This window comes from Capricornis sumatraensis, chromosome 10, assembly GCF_032405125.1.
Source record: "Capricornis sumatraensis isolate serow.1 chromosome 10, serow.2, whole genome shotgun sequence".
In the NCBI taxonomy this organism is placed as follows: domain Eukaryota; kingdom Metazoa; phylum Chordata; class Mammalia; order Artiodactyla; family Bovidae; genus Capricornis; species Capricornis sumatraensis.
This window is the reverse complement of record NC_091078.1, coordinates 99,686,093-99,703,210: the sequence shown is the minus strand read 5'-3', so window position 1 is coordinate 99,703,210 and position 17,118 is coordinate 99,686,093. Positions and strand designations below refer to the sequence as shown.

At 53.4% G+C, this 17,118-nt stretch overlaps 1 protein-coding gene across 6 annotated transcripts in view; it reads right to left on the bottom strand.

Moving 5' to 3' along the window:
• ZDHHC3 (zinc finger DHHC-type palmitoyltransferase 3) overlaps positions 1 to 17,118 on the bottom strand; it is a 60,111-nt gene that overhangs the window by 24,674 nt on the left and 18,319 nt on the right. For all 6 annotated transcript variants that reach the window (XM_068981642.1, XM_068981641.1, XM_068981643.1 and 3 more), the window contains exons 2-3: positions 14,085 to 14,414; positions 2,615 to 2,739 (exon numbers count right to left, since the gene is read on the bottom strand). In XM_068981642.1, coding sequence (XP_068837743.1) covers positions 2,615 to 2,739; positions 14,085 to 14,390 — 431 coding nt within the window. In that variant the 5' untranslated portion in view covers positions 14,391 to 14,414. The remainder of the gene's footprint in view (positions 1 to 2,614; positions 2,740 to 14,084; positions 14,415 to 17,118) is intronic.

Here is a 17,118-nt window from a genome sequence, read left to right as displayed (position 1 = left end):
CAGATGTAAACAATCTGCCTGCCGAGCAGGAGACCAGGGTTCGATCCCTGGGTTGGGAAGATCCCCTGGAGAAGGACATGGCTACCCACTCCCATATTCTTGCATAGAGAATGCCCTGGACAGAGGAGCCTGGTGGACTAAAATCCGTGGGGTAGAAAAAAGTCAGACACCGCTGAGTGACTACACAACAACAACAAGTGCTCAAACAGAGCACGAGAAAGACGACACAAGCTGGCAGGGGCCTAAGCAGCCCACAGTAGTCTCAGCCTGTGTGTGTGTGTGTGTCCATGTGCGTGTGTGTGTTGGGAGGTGGGGAGGAACATGAGGTTTCGCCAAGGTCAGACATCTCCACCTCCTTGTGCAGAAAGAACCTAACACATAAGCCTAACGCCCTGACCATCGTGTCAGCATGGCCTGCCCACCCTGAGGACTTCCACATGCTTCTGTGGCCCTCGATGTCAAGAAGAAAGCAGCCTGGTTGGAAGGAAGACCCACTCACAGACCACCAGGCTGGAAGGAACACCCACAAGTCAATGTCAGGGAATATGCGTGGCACCCATCAGAGCTGAGGGCAAAGAGATGGTTTCAAATTCCACAGACTCTTCTGGGAGAGAGGAAGCAGAGGTCTGGGCACAAACAGTGGCCCCTTCACCCGAGCAGGAGGACTGATGCCCACTAACTCCAGCAGGGCAACAGGCCCCTTGGCTCTACCAGCCACAAGCCCAGCTCTGGTGTGCTGGGGACTCTGCTCACCCAAAACCGTGGGTGCCTAGATGGCCCGGGCCACCGCGAGCGATCACCAAGGAATGGCTGCCAGCACACGTTTCCCAAGACAGGAACAGGCCACGCATAGGCACTGTCACTCGAGTTTCTCTGAGTCTGAGTTTGTTTACTAGCACTCAAGAATACCTCCCTCGGATCATCCTGCGGAGGAAGTGAGGAGGAGGCGGTGAGGAAATGCCCGGCGGTGGGGAGGAAAGAGAAGAGGACCACTGTGGTTGCCCGAGTGCTTTCTACAAACCTCACCCTTCCCTGTTTCTGGTCCAGCCTGTGTAAACCCAGCACATCCCCAATGCTCACACATTCCTCCACTAACAGACAGATATTCATATTGAATCCTCACGAGCTAGGAGGAACAACCCGTTTTATAAAGGAGAGAGCAGAGGCTCTGAGAGATGGTCCCCGGTGTGACCGGGACAGCACTGCCCTTCCAGTGCTGACCTCAGCATCGCTCCACCACACCGGGATACCCCGAGGAACCACGGCACCTGGGAGGTGAAGGCAGCTGGCTTCCCAAGCCTCAGGGGTAAGGCCAGATGGGTGCCTCCCGCTTTGAATTAGTTTCTAATACAGATCTCAGAAACAAGCTGACCCAGGGACAGAAGACCCCATGGAAGACAGCAATTCCCGTGACCTCTGCCCACCTTGGCCCTTACCCTTGAGAAGTAGCAAGTAGCTGAGGAGGGCTTCAGCTTGCTCTCTCAGACAGACGGAAAGACAGACAGCCTTAATTCCTCATCCAGGGAGACTCGGTGCTATGGCGAAGCCATCTCTGGGGGTGACCACGGGAACGACGATGATGAGATGGGGTGGGCGGAGGTGCCCGGGACACAGCAGCTGTCGGGAGCCGACCATGGCACCCGGATGTGGAGACTGACTGCTTTTCTCCGAGAGGTGGGCAGCACAGCCCACACAGAAAAGCCGCCTTTCAGCCGCTCGGACCTCTCACAAAGCCCAGATGCTTCCACAGCATCAGGCTGACGATACCTTCTGACACTCGGAGGCAGTTCATTCCTCTGCAGCCCCTCTCCAGCCCCCACACACTCATGTGAAAAAGGGACCAAGTAACACGCTTGTATTTCTGTAATTTAGCTTTAAAGTTCTCTTGTCATGATGAAGCGCAATATTTACCTACAAGTTTATTTTTTTTTTTGGCATAGAAGACTCAAAAGAACAAAGAAATCTGAAAACCAAAAGGGAAAAATCACTGCACATAAAATGGGGAAATGGCTTTTTTGGCTGAATTCTACAATGGTAAGACCTCTAGAAGTTTCGTTTTTAAGAAAAGTTGTTCTTTTCCTTCAAGGATAACCCCTTCATTTCCCTCTGGCCATCCACGTTAGCATGACCCACCCACCCTGAGGACGCCCATGGGATTCCATGGTCCTCAATGCCAGGAAGAAAGCAAGTGAAATCTCCAATTTCTGTGAAACTGGACCTGCCCCTCAAGGACGTCAGGCACTAGACATGCCCAGAATGACTTTCTACAGCTTTGCCTCGAGCACCCTTCACACAGTAATAAAGCTGTGAGGCAGGAAGGGCAGAAATCCACTCAGTTTCAGACATGGACGCAGAGCGGAGAAGGGCGAGGGCCTGGGTGGGGCTCTCCAGCCAGCGTGGCAAAGCCGACTCGTGTGATAGGTGTCCTGGGCCCAGACCCAACACCCTTTCCCATCCCTGCCCGCCTGTGGAGGCGGGAGGGAGAGCTGCAGCGGTCCCTGCGTGCCCAGAGCAGGGCGCGTTCAGAAGTCCTGCGGGTGATGGCGCCCATCGGGGAGTGTGGAGGGCTATGGCGGGGGCAGGGGCGAGCAGGGCCCGGGTGGGCACAGCGTACCTGCAGTGGTGGGCTCGGTCAGGCTTGATGCTGCAGCACTTGGGGCATTTGTACACCACCTGCCCGGGCTTCAGCTGCAAACTCTCGATGAATTCCTTAGTGGCATTTCCTTTGGGGACTGCCCCCTGTAAGGAAGAGAGATGTCGGGGTCAGGCTAGGGACGCCCTCGGTTGTGACATACCACAGAGGCGGCCGTCATTCGAAAGTAGCAGCTCCACGCACGGGGAGAGGACATCTTCATGCCAACAACATGGGGATTCCGTTCCGAGTTATGCCAACACCGACGATAACAATTTACCTTGGGAAAATTACCCTAGGAAAAGTGAGTAATTGTCCACACTGCACAGTTACATCGCTTCTGATGACCTTTTATTTCCATGCTACAAAAATTGTTTTCACTGAATGCATCCTCTCCTATGTACCAGTAAATATTTCACTGAGGATCTGACTTATTAACTACTATTTTGGCCTACATTAGATTTCCCAGGGACTGCTTCAGTTCTTGTGAATGTTCACTGGGGATTATCACATCAAACAGTCCAGTTCACCCAGGTCAAAATTCACAGCTCTGAATGTTACTGGGTTCTGTTTAAAATGGAATCAAGGGTTATTCTCTTTTTTACCAGGACTGTTGTCATGGACTGGTAATCTGTGTTTTCTCCTTATGAATCCACAAGCAACTGCGAACCACTGCCCTCAAATATTCAACGTGCTCTCCTCACCAAGATGGTGAAAAGCAGATGTGACCCAGGAAAATGATCAGCTCTGGGGTGGTGGGGAGGCTAGGGGTGGAATGGACTAGGGTGAGGGTGGGGCATACAAAGGGGCTAACCTTTGTAGTTTTTTTTTTTTTTAATTACAAAGCTGGGAGGTGAACACATGAATGGTCATCATATTATCCTTGATGCCCTTTGGACTCATATTATCCTTGATGCCCTTTTGACTGTCTCAAGTAGTTCATTATAATTTTTTCTAAAAGTTCAAAAGAGAAGTAAAAAAAAAAAAAAAAATCTGGTCTGCAGAATAGACACCAGAAGAACAGACACCAGAAGAACTCATCACAGAAATTCTAAAAGCAAACAAACTTTGGTAGGCAAGGATTACCTGGTACATATAAGGTTATTTAGGACATAGTTGGGCAGACTTCCCTGGTGGCTCATAGTAAAAGAATCCACCTGCAATTCAGGAGACCCAGGTTCAATCCCTGGGTTGGGAATAGCCCCTGCAGAAAGGAATGGCAACCCACTCCAGTATTCTTGCCTGGAGAATTCCATGGACAGAGGAGCCTGGTGGGCTACGGTCCACAGGGTCACGAAGAGTTGGACATGAATGCGCGACCAACAGCTGACATCACATATGCCGTGAAAGTGCACCGTCATTGACACAGGAAACACCTATGGCAGACTGTTACAGGGGAAAGTAGATTCTCAAACAGCACGCAGACTACAAGCCCATTGTGGTGAAGATCACACTTACACAGATACAGACGCACATGTGCGTGTCAAGTATTAATGGTTATCTCATGTAGTAAAATCACAGTAATTTTTAATTAATTTATATTTCTTAAATGTTCCAGTATGAACATGTGGCTTCTACAATCAGGAAAAAAAACTCATTTGAAAAACCAAGAAAAATAGATACTCAGGAAGGAGCTATCCAGAGCAGGAGTATGGGCAACTTTCCTGGATTTTGCAACTGAGGTGCTGTGACGTTTCTCATCCTGAGACAGCTGAGGGTCCCCGTTAAGGCACCAGTGGAGCATCAGGGTCTGGAAGTCTTCAGAGGCAAACCAGGACCCAGACCACCCTGATGGACTTTGAAAGGGGCCTGGGAAGGGCGCTGACCCAGGAAGAAGGGTTGCAGGAAAGTCCAGAGGACTTCATGTTAAATTCTCTTTAATGTAAAAAAGCAAGTGAGTTTGGGCAACCACGTGACCTTTCATGGATTCTGAAGCCAAAGAACCACATCTGGAAGTCACTGTCGTCACGCGTACGAGGGAAAAGCACTAAGAACACCGTCTCCCCAAGGAGATGAGGCAATGGGGCGGGTTTCCTAAATGGAAGTTGCTCTTGGTTTCTTCCCTAGGTCCTGTGTTTCAGGTCCCTGCCACCAGAATTTGCTGTAAACCTCAGGAGACCCCTCTCCCCACATAACAGCTACAAGAGCTTTACAACACCAAGGGCAACTGGAGCTGTCTTTTGGTCTTCTCATTCCCACCTGCTATTCCAGACCCCAGCCAGAGACACTTCGATTCAAGACCACAGTCTTTCTTTTCCAAGTTTCCCCTCCATGAAACTCCCTCTTGCACACATCTGCTTGGAGGCACACTCCCATCCAGGCGAGACCCCACCCACCCAGGAAGCCCGCCTCGCAGAGCTAGAGACGAGCCGGACCAGTCCCTGAGCTGAGGGATCCGTCCTTCCTCCCTTTCTCTGTCCCTCTTTAAAAAAACAAACCAACAAAAAAACAGGCTCTCCTGGGCTCATCTCCACAGATTTCAGAATGTACTAGTTCACGGTAAGGAAGTTTGTTCCATTTGATTCCTGATAAGACGACACGGAGTTGGAAGGCCCGCCGAGACATTTCTGCCGGTGATGGCACGGTTGTCGCACCTGCATTAAGAGAAACACTCTCTACGTCCACCCACCGCTTATATCTCACAGGGATGGCTCAAAGCTTCCACATTACCGCACCCCGGCAGAGCAAAACTTACTCATCTTTTCCTCATTTCCAAAGTAATACTTGTTCAAAACTTTTAAAAATGCAGAGAGAAGAGAATTTTAAAATGGGGGAAGCCCACCCCTCTGATTCTATCATCCAAAGATGAGTACTATTAACACTTTCGAGTACAGTCTTCCAGTCTTTTCTCCTTGTACACAGTAAGCTGCGTGTGCTAAGTCGCTTCGGTCATGTCTGACTCTGCCACCCCATGGATGGTAGCCCACCAGGCTCCTCTGTTTCATGGGATGTCATAGGCAAGAATACTGGAGTGGGTTGCTCTGGCCTCCTCCAGGGGATCTTCCCAACCCAGGGATCGAACCCGTGTCTCTTACGCCTCCTGCATTGGCAGGTGGGTTCTTTACTACTCGTGCCACCTGGGAAGCCCACATAGTGAGCTACAAACACTTTTTAAAAAATCTATACACCCATAAAAAATGCTCATAAGCTTCTAAAACCGATTTCACCCTGCAGTGGAATCCATTTGAATCTGGGGGCAGGAGGCATGATATGCCTCCATCATCCATTCCCTTCAGTGGCTGGCCCAAACTTTCAGTACCTTTCTCAACCCCTACTCACTTCCCTGTCCATGTCAGAGGAAACTGAGGCTGTTGAAGTAACCCCCTCCAGACTCCTCCTCTCCCTACCCCGATCCCTGGACACCCAGGGGCTCATCCGTCTACCTCGGAGCTTTCCCTTCTCTGAGCTTAGAGACTCCGGGCTTTCCCCGTCACAGCTAAGGTTCTCCGAGGTTGCGTGCGCTCTGCTCACCCCGAGTCCGTTTCACGCTCTCTGGCCCCTACTGCCTCCCTAACAGGGAACCACCCTCATCAGGTCGATGAGAACTCCCTGTGGCCAAGTCCAAACGCCAGTCCTCCGCCCTCTCTTACCGGTCCCTCGCCTGTCACCCTCCTGTGGCTGCTCCCGCCCTCAGGGTCTCCGCCCAACCTGGACCTGGGTGTTTCTCGGGGCTCCACCAGCTGCCCTCATCTGTGTTCATCCTGCACTCCCCAGACAACCTTCCCCTGCCACCAGCTCCAACTCGGATTTCTTTTGCAGCTGAACGTGTTTCTACCTGGTTGTTCAAAAGCATTCAGACAAAATAATCCAACCCCTTCCCCTCCTCCCAATTCAACCTGCTAGAACTGACCCCTCCCCTTGCTCCCCAAACTCTCCTTCCTATTCTCTGCCCACCCCCCCGCCCCAGCCCATGGGACACCCATCTGCCTGGTCACCGGGGGTAGACGCCCACTAGTCATCTTCAATTCTCCTAACCCTCCGCCCCACACTCCCACCTACTCCACTGAGTTAACGTGCTCCCGTATTATGCCCCGACTCCAATACCCTCCCCTCCACGCCATGCTCACGGCCTTAGGTGAGCCCCATCACCGTGCGTCCCAGATACTAGAGTCCCCAGGTCTGCCTGCCTCCAGGCTCTCCCTTGCATCTGGCAGCCTCACCTCTATGCCTCCCCCTAACTGTTTTCCAGAGGCAACTTTCTGAAATGTGAATCTGATCATGTTATTCCCTTTGCCTACAAAAGCCTTCCCTGGCTCCCCAGAGCCCTCACGTGGTAGAGTCCAAGCTCCTGGGCGGCGCCCAGGTAAGGCCACTGAGACCCAGCCCTGAACCACGCCTTCAATGTCATCTCTCTCCCCAGAGCCCCACCCCCCCGGACGCGCCGGAGCTCTGTGCTCTGCAAGGCTCCCTCTTGTGCCCTCAGGGACCCACACCAGCACCTCCCCTCCGGTCTCAGGCTTGTCCCTGCCTCCTGCTGTGCGTCAGATGCTCAGTCGTGTCCGACTCTTTGCGACCCCATGGACTACAGCCCACCAGGCTGCTCTGTCCATGGAACCCTCCAAGCAAGAACACGAGTGGATTGCCATTTCCTTTCCAGGGGATCTTCCGGATTCAGGGGTCAAACCTGCATCTCCTGATTTGGCAGACAAGATTCTTTACCACCTGAGCCACAAGGGAAGCCCTGGGCCTGCACCAAGCCTGGACCACATCCTCTGCCTTCTAATGGCCCCAGGCTACGCCCGAGACAGGGCCATCACTTGGCCTTTGTGCTACCACAGTTTCTCTTCGTCTCATAACACCTATCATTTAACTATGCACTGATCTCGTCTACAGGACTGTAAATTCCTGGAGGACAGAGACAATGTCTGTAATCTGCAGCCCAATGAATTGCCCAGGGCCTAGCAGGGAGCGAGTCTTCAATAAATCCAAGCCGGGTTAATAGTGATGACATAACAGACATTTATTGATTGCTTCTATGCCAGGCACACTTCCAAGGGCTTCCTTCACTGTACACTGTCAATTAATTCTGACAATAAACCTATGAGAGAGTGTATGCTATTCCTCATATTATAGGTGAGGTAACTAAGGCAGAAAAGTTAAGCAAGTTTCTGAGATCGCATGACTAGTAAATGGCAGAGGCAGGATTCAGACCCACGTCCAGAATCTAAAGGGAGTCGGCCCTGAACAGTCACTGGAAGGACTGATGCTGAAGCTGAGGCTCCAATACTTTGGGGGCCTGATGTGAAGAACTGACTCATTGGAAAAGACCCTGATGCTGGGAAAGACTGAGGGCAGGAAGAGAAGGGGGCGACAGAAGATGAGATGGCTGGATGGTATCATACTCAATGGACATGAGTTTGAGCAAACTCTGGGAGATGGTGAAGGATAGGGATGCCTGGCGTGCTGCAGTCCACGGAGTTGTAGAGAGTTGGACACAACTGAGCGACTGAACAACAGCAATCAAAGGGCAACTCATGTATCTATTAGATATTTCTGTTAACTGATCGAAGAGACTTTTGAATTGCATAACACCATTCCCCTGCTAAGAAGTGTCTCACTGCATGAACATTAAGACTGAAACAGACCCCAGATGATAAGGCCTCCCTTAATTAGTATCCAGGATAATATGATGATATAAAAAGGACACACTTGGAACGCGGAAGGGACAGGTTACCAAGAGGCACCAACCATTCCATTTCAGGCAACAAGTACGAAGACTTGCTTATACTGTCTCAGGGGCCACGGGATCACAGCCCCTGCACCTGGCTGGTCTGGGCAGGAGCTCTGCCCCTACCAGGAACAGGTGACCGGCCCCAGCCTGCGCCACAAGGCCGCCTGTCTCCTCTGTAGAAAGGCAGGGGGTGGGCAACCCCCAAGTTCGTCACCCTCTTCTCTCTGGAGCTAGAGACATTTTCCAGCTGGGACTGATGGATTACTCACTGGCAGGTATGAGAAGCTGCCAGGCATGAGGGAGAATGTAGCACCCTCCTCAAGTGAACCCTGAGCAAGTCCCTGACCCACCCAGGGGAAGTGCCAGTGCCTGGGGGCCAAGTGTGCAAGGCCCTTCTTTGGCTGCGTCCAGCACTCAGTGCCCACACACACCTCATGGCACTCGGGGCGGCCCCGTGCTGCTCGCCCTGTGTTTCCACGGGCCTGACATCATTCTGCCGAGGGACGAGCCTGAGCAGACACTCACTAAGCTCACTGAGAGAGACTCCAGAAGGGACGAGCAACTGCACGCTGCAGTGAGGTCCGTTATTCCAGTTTCGGCGGCTGAAACTCCAGTCGCAGGCCTGCGGTGGTCTCAGATAGTTACGTGAGGCCTGTTTATAACCAGGTGTTCACCAGGCAGGGTTCAAAGGCAGGGAGGGGCACCAGCAGGCAGGCAGATGATTTTTCTTTCCCTTCACGATGTGGTTAAACCGAACTGATTTCTAGTCCTCTTGTTCTCTAATCTCAGATTTGAGGTAATCTACAATTAGGTCCAAAGAATGGAGGTGCGGTGGGGGGGCGGGGGCGGGCAACTGATCCTAAGGTTGCCACAACTGCTGCGATCATGTAGTATACCTGGCTTTGGGCTTCCAGAAGACAGGACAGAAAGAAACCAACTCTCAGCTTCAAGCATCTGCAGGGAGACAGACACTGTCCCAGACCTGCAGTTGCTATTTTGGGGCTGCACTGGATCTTTGTTGCTGTGTGTGGGCTTTCTCTAACTGCGGCGAGTAGGGGCTCCTCTTTGTTGTGGTGTGGGGGCTTCTCATTGCAGTGTGTGTGTGTGTCTGTGCTAAGTCACTTCAGTCGTGTCTGACTCTGTGCGACCCCGTGGGCTGTGGCCCGCCAGGGGATTCTCCAGGCAATAAAACTGGAGTGGGTTGCCATGCACTTCTCTTGGGAACCTTCCCGACCCAGGGATCGAACCCGCATCTCTTCCTCAGCCTGGCCCCTGGCAGTCAGATGCAGGAGAGAACGAGCCTCACTGGCCTGTTGCTCGGCTTCCAACCCCAAACGCGTGAGAGCCGTCTCCCGCACTGGCAGGTGGGTTCTCTATCACTAGGGCCACCCTGGAAGCCCTCTCCTTGCAGTGGCTTCTCTTACTGCGGCGCACAGGCTCTGTGGCATGCAGGCTCAGCAGCTGTGGTACCCGGGCTTAGCTGCCTCGAGGCACGTGGGGGGTCTTCTCCAAGCAGGGATCGAACCCATGTACCTGGCATTGGCAGGCAGATTCTTAACCACTGGACCCCCAGGGAAGCCACCCAGAACTACATTTTAAATGGAATCCTTCAGGATTCCTGAGGATTCCAGCATTCCCAGGATGAGTACTTATAACAGGAAAAGGACAGGTGGTGAAATCGGGATGGGGCGGGGAGAGAGAAGGAGCCGAGGTAAGAGCTGGAGTCCGGGCTGTGTTCAAGGGGTGGCCTCCTCCAGGCCAGTGGTGCCACTCCAGACTTCTCTATGTCTGAAGTGTTTTAGGAACACAGAGAGCTCCTCTGAGGACGTCGCTCAAACACCAGTCTGCTGTGTGCCCCTCACCCCGCCCCTCCAGGCAGCACCCCCTCACCCCGCTGCTCAAAGGGGAGCTCCGCATCCAGGTCCGTCCTTCCTTCCCTTTTCTGTTCAAGCTCTCTGTGGACCTATTTACAACTACGTTGGAGGAAGTGACTGCTACACGGTCCAGAAAGCTGCAGTGGTTGCGACCTGTTCTGATGCTACATTTGGAATAGGAACATCAGAGCTCAAAGTAGTACCAGCAACTGCAGGAGACTATAGGAGGGCTTTTGTTTTGTTTTCTTTCACTAGTAATACTAACAAACCGAAATGATACACAAGGCATACGTTGTTATACACTGTTTAGCCCTTAGGACACAAGTTTTTCTGACCAATATACATTATGTATACGTTATGATACATTGTTTATAACCTCTGGGCATAAACTTTTCTGAAAAATTCTACACAGCATGAACTGACCTACAAAACATTACAGCCCTATAGGAAACTCCTTAGAATCCTGAAGCGATGTCTTTCTAAAACCAGACCCTGCCTGCAGTGTTAATAAGGAGCCCCTAGTGTCTGCTTTCAGGGTGAGATCTGGGCTTCCAGCTCCGCCCCTTGGAACCTGGCGTGGGGGTGTCCCGGAGCTCTGCAGCCCACCTGTCTCTCTTTTGCATGAGGTGTCACCCGTTGGGACTGGGGACAGGCAGGAGGCAGCATGCGGAGCCTGAGACGGGGCAGGTCGGCAGGACATGCTCTGAGCTGCTCCCCTTACTGCTGTGGGTATTTCTTTGACAGAGGCTTTATTACTTGTTTGCCCAGTTTTCTTTGGGGCCAACAGCAAGACAAACCTCTGAGAAGCTGGCTGGTGTCTGGGATATGACAACTCCGGCTCTCACGCATTTGGGGTTGGAAGCCGAGCAACAGGCCCTTGAGGCTCATTCTCTCCTGCATCTGACTGCCAGGAGCCAGGCTGAGGAAGACCCTGGAGGGGGCACCACGGAGGGGTTAAGAACATATGCATGTGAGGGTAGCAGGAATGCCAGGGTGGAAGCCTCCTCTCCCTCCCGCCTGACACCCAACGCCCTCTATTCATAGAAACCAGTAACCTCCCTCCACAATCTAGGCTCTGACCCCCAATCCCCACCAGCCCCAGACCTGGCTACCTACTGCCCACCTGGTGCCCCTGCTTACATGTAATAGACCTGCAGTTTGGCCAGAACAGAAGCCTTGATTTCTCCTCCAAAATCTGATCTCCCAAGGCTCTCCCGCCCAACAAGCGGCGCCAGCAGACCTCCCAGCTGCTCCCGCCAAGACTCTGGAAGGCACCCTCCCTGATCCCTCATGCCTTCTGCCACTCTGGCGGTTCTCAGATCTGGCTGAATAGGAGGGACACCTGGGAACTTTAAAGCACCCCAATCCCAGGGCCCCACCTCAGACCAATCAGAGTGGAATCTCTGGGGGCAGGCCCATGGCATCAGTACTTTTCAGAAGCTGCCCAAGGGGATTCTAACGTGCGGGCAAACCCAGGCATTGATGGTTTCAAACATATTCGGAGTCCAGCAGCTTCTCCTCCCCACACCTCACTGCTTCCACCTTGGTCTGAGCCGCCACCACGTCCAGCCTGGCCCGCTGCCGCAGCTCTCACCTTCCTGCTTCTCCCGGCTCCACCTCAGTCCCCCCCATCGCCAGCCAGGCAGTACCCTTTTCAAAACCAGGTCACATCATGCCTCTAGGATGGCTTCTCACTGAATTGACGAGAGAGACCAAGGTTCTCACGAGGCCACAGGCCCTACCCGGCCTGGCTTCCGCAGCCCTCCCCACCTCTTCCAGCCCCTCTCACCCCACTCACCACGCGCTGGTCAGCCTGGTGTGAGTCCTGTTTCTCAAACATGCCGACCACGCTCCTGTCTCTGGGCCTCTGTATCTGTCCTCTGTCTGCAGGGTGCTGCCTCTGAGCACTGCTTCATATCTCTCAGGCCTCAGGGGTCCTTCTCAGATCACCTTCCTCCAAACGGTCTGGCTTCGCTCCAGAAAGTCACCCACCAGAGCCCCTGGATCTTTAAAAGCCCCTTTCGCTCCCTGGAATTGCCTTGTTCCTTCGCTTGTTCTTCACTGCCCGATGCCCTAGGCCGGGAGCTGGGCAGGAGGGCAGGGATCGCGGTGTGCCTTGCTCACAGCTGAACTGGCTGCTCAGGACCCTGAATATGGTAGGCACCCGATACACACCGGCATTTTGACCCCAGCCCGCAGCGCCCGCTCACTGCTGCCTGGGTGATCCTTGTACAGCGACAACCTGATCTCATCACTCCTGCGTTTAAAATCCTCAGTGCCTCTTGACAGCCCCCATTATCCCACTCCTACCCCACTTCTTTGGCACTCTGGCCACGTGACCAACCCAAGTCCATCCTCCTGGGTTCTCTCCACTCCAGACAACCACACCCCAACACTCGTGTGTCTCTCTGCACGCCGCTCTCTGTGCCTGGAACACTCACAGTGTCTTCCTGCCCGCCCCCAGAACCACCTTCCCTGCCCCTGTCCACTGTTCTGATCAGAGCTGGCCTGGGCAGCAACTCCTCCAGGCAGCCCCCCTTCCTAGGCTGGTGATTTCCTTCACACCTACTCATGCTTCCTTTGCCGCAGCCTTCATCACACAGGGTGGACCTCGCCTGTCAGGACACCGTGAGGGAAGAAAGCCTGCCTGGGGCCCAGCAGACACCAGAATTAGAAGCTGAGACAAATAGCATCTTTCAGCCTTGCAAGGGCACCGGACAATCTTGTGAAAGAGCCCGTAAGTTGCTTCCAGTATGCTGCTGGGGAAATCGTTTGTACCCTTGTGTTTGGGGCACTCATAACCTTATACTTCGTTTCCTTCAGGTGACAAATGTTCCAAGAATCCCACAAGCAGCGCTAACACCGGGTCAACAGGCCCCCGCCTGCCAGTGTGTGCCATCTCCACAGGCGCATGTGTGAGCAGAGGTGCCATCTGGGCTGGGCACTGACTTGTGATCGAGCCCGGCAAACAGCTTTCCCCAGGGACAGATTAATGATCCACCCCCCCAACCCCGACCCCCACCCCCCACCCCAAACCAGCAGGAAGTGGAGCTCTTGGAGGAGTGAACTAGTTCAGGACCCAGCATTTTGACCGTGCCTTCCCCGGGACTCAGAGAATCGAGGTCTGTGTGGCCGGGGCCAATGCCATTCAGAGAGCTTTCCCTTTCCTAATTTAAACACACGCGTCCCTCCTACTGAGACAATTAAGCCACAGGAGGTCTTTATCAAATAACGCACTCTCTTGCTTTTCCCATACACAGAAATGAGCAGGAACGGAGGATTTAATACCAGGGTAGGCGACACTCAATAGCCACTTGCACAGCTTGGTATATTTAGCTCAGTCCTTGGCCAGAAAACCGTGGCTTTGCCCACAGATATGTACTGAGAGATGCCTGCCACGGCTTGAAACTGGCCTGTCCAGCTTTTCAGGAAAAGACGAGTCTCGTCCAAGCGAGGTAAAGGCCACTGCCATGCAGGTTTCTGGGCCTGGGTAGGGCTTTAATTTCATCTCCACCTAGCGCCAGTCCTGTCTTCACTAGGAGCCCCCAACCCCACCCAAGGGGCAGCGTGCTTTCTGCTCGGATCATGCGGCCCCAGCCTCGTGGGGCCCTCACCATGCCTTTCTAACCAGAGGCTGCGCTTGCCCTGGCCAGACCCCTCCCACGGAAGGCTCCATTCATGCAGACACCCACCTATAGACAGTATTGTTCAACCAACCCAGACAGGCTGCGGCACAGACGGGGTCCCCTTGCAGGGGCCCGCGTCCAGTTTCCCACCCCCGGGGGGAAGAGAACAGGCCCTCCTATTCTCCGCGTCCCCAAGGTCAGGGGGCACATGCAGGCTGCGGCCATGCCCGGGCCAGAGGAGGAGAGTGCGGGCTGGTGAAAACGAGCCCAGACATACTCACGGGGTCCGTCAGCATGGCCCGGCAGTGGGAAGCCAGGGCCAGGAAGGCCAGCAGGTTGAAGACGAGCCCGTTGAGGACGCTGTACACGTAGTCCCGGGACGGGATCAGCATGACGAAGAGGACCACGAACTCCGCGTAGAGGACCAGGAACCAGGTGACGATGGCACAGGCGATGCCGCAGCCGTCGCGGATGAACCACATGGCTCCCGCGGGACGGGGGTGGGGAGGCGGGATGCACTTCTCCGGCTGGAGGTACTGCGGCTTCCGCTCAATGTCTCGGAAGTGGTGGGCGGGGATAAGCATCATAAACTATTCTGTCCATCCTGGCATCTGGAAGAGAGAGGGAAGGATCCAGGAGTGGTGGCGTGGTCTCGTCGTCTGGGAGGCTTGCTGAGGCTGCCTTTCCCCAGGGAGCCGTGGGGGTCTGGGTGTAAACTTCTAATCGGAAAGCTGCCTACACCTTGCGTTCGTTTCCAACGTCGAGCGCTCGTCCCTACTCCTGAGAGCTACGTTAGCCTCTGTGAGACAGGGCCGCCTTGCCCAAAGCCTTCACATGACAGGTAACGAAAGGCGGGGGAGCTTGAAAAGGGCAAATGCCGAGCTTCCCCGGTGGTCCAGTGGTAAAGAATCCACCTGCCGGTGCGGGAGACGCGGGTTTGATCCCTCGTCTGGGAAGATCCCACATGCTGCGGAGCGACTAAGCCCGTGGACCGCAGCTGCTGAGCCTACACTCTGGAGCCCAGGAGCCCCAGCCTCGGAAACCCGTGTACCTTAAAGCCTGCGCTCTGCAACAAGAGAAGCCAGCAGTGAGACGCCTGGGTCCCGCAACTAGAGAGTAGCCCCAGCGCGCCACAACTAGCGAGAGCCCTCGCAACAACAGAGAACCGGCGCGGCCAAAAGTAAATTAAAAAAAAAAAAAAGGCAAACACTTCACCCAAGGTCAGCCAGAGCAGCGGGCACACACACAGTACACCAGACGGGAGGCAGGACTAATAGACATATTCAAATTTTGACCTACAAGACCAGGGGTGGCGGTGGGCGGTGGAGTACCAGGCCCTCTGGAAGAACTCTTCACCAGTTACACTGCTGCCTCCACACTGCGGACCCACCCAAGACTCATGCTGAGGCTCTCTGGGTTTGAGTAGGAGGACAGAAGGCCTAGGGTTAAGCTGCTCTAATTTTCTGTAGTGCATTAGCCAATAATAAAGGCACAACACTCAGCAGCATGGGGAATGTTCTAGAAACAAGCCAAGCTTGTTTTAGCCCTCTGGCCAAAACGGTTAATTTTCCAGGGATAAGAGACTCTGAGTTAGGCTCTACCTGTGGTGACAAAGCAAAGTGTAGGAATGTTGGCCAGCGAGCCCAGAGGTGTTTCCCCACCACCTGGCTGTGGGGCTGGGTGAGTTCTGGTCTCCCGACCTAGGACAAGACCTATACCCCAGCCCCAGGCCCCTCCTCAGGACAGGGTAGGTGTGAAGGTCGAGGGAGCTATGGACGCTATGGGTGTCTGTGCACACATCACAGACGGTGTGCACGTCCTCTCTCTAGGAAAGACAACCATTCCTCCGGAAGCATGTGCTGAGCAAGGTGCCCACTCTCTCAAGGCTCCAGCCGAGTCTCTGGAGACAGCCGTGAAATCACTAAGACTCGATTACGGAAGTCTATCTGTCCAAGGCGTGCGCTGCAAGACAGCAAGTCCAGACTCCCCTCCTCCGGCTCTTTCTCTTACACTCTGTGGCCTGTCGCTTCACCCACCAGGTTTCTCAGAAACCGTGGTGGCCTCCAGTTCTCTGCCAGACATAGGAGCCGAGGACCACCCCGGAACACAGTCTCCGAGGCAGGCAGGCAGGCGACACCTCGGTTTGTAGAGAACTTGAGTCCCTTCACAGCAGAGGAAATCCCTCAACACCGGCGCTGGCTGTGTCTGCTTTCCTGAAGGACAGGAGCGAGCTCGCAACGGCTTCTCCTCCCCCTTTGCCCAATTTTCCTCCTTCCTGGACTGCCCTCACCCCCAGCAAAGAAAGAGGATCTGAACTGAATACAGTACAGTCGTGAAAAGTAAGGACGTGTCCAGAAAGCTGAGGGGAGAACAGTAACTGTGACTCAAGGGACAGACATCCCAGAGCCAAAAGTTGCACAGACTACTACTGAAAGGATAAGGCCAGGGCCTCCCCTCCCAGGCTGGCAGGGAATTCATGGCTGAAAGGCAGGTAATGTGGATTGCGTGCATTTCCAAAGGAACACTGAAAAAAAAACATTAAAAAAAAAAAGAAACACTGACTCAACAAATATTCAGAGTGACTATCACATTCACCCAGAATTTTCCAATAACGCAGCCTTGTGCTCTTCACAAGATAGTGACAATCCGTGATGCCAGAGATGACTTCGAGGCATTAGAAGATGCAGAGATACCGTCTGCGGCACCGAAGAGAAGGGCAGCAGGAGATTGAGAACCGGGGCTATCAGGGAGCTGACCCACGGCAGGGAGATTCTAAACTTCCAGACTGTGCCCAACCCGAACCCAACAAACGAAAAGCTGAAATTTCATTATGATTCAAGAGCTGATCAAGGCTCACCATCTTGACAACGTCCAAATGCAAGCGTTCTCCTGGTTTTTCCTGTTGCCATACTGATTTGTATGCATATCACCCAGGCCCCAACGATTGCTGTCTAAGCTCTAAATCAGTAGGGTTTTATTGGATCACTGCCACACTATTTGATTACACATATTATAGGGTCTGTGTCTGTTCTGCATTATAATGGCAAGGCTGAGTAGCTGTGATGGAAAGACTCATTAGCTTCAAGTATCTACTCTGGCTCTTTACAGAAATTTGCTGGTTCTGGGATAGTTGTTTCTCACTGAAAAAAATACAGGTATGCCCTGTTTTATTTCACTTCACTTTATTACGCTACAAGAAATGCAGATTGAACGTCTCTGGCAACCCTGTGTTGAGCAAGTCTATTGGTGTCATTTTCCAACAGCATCCGCTCACTTAGTCTCTACACTTTCGTAATCCCCATGACATTTCAAGCC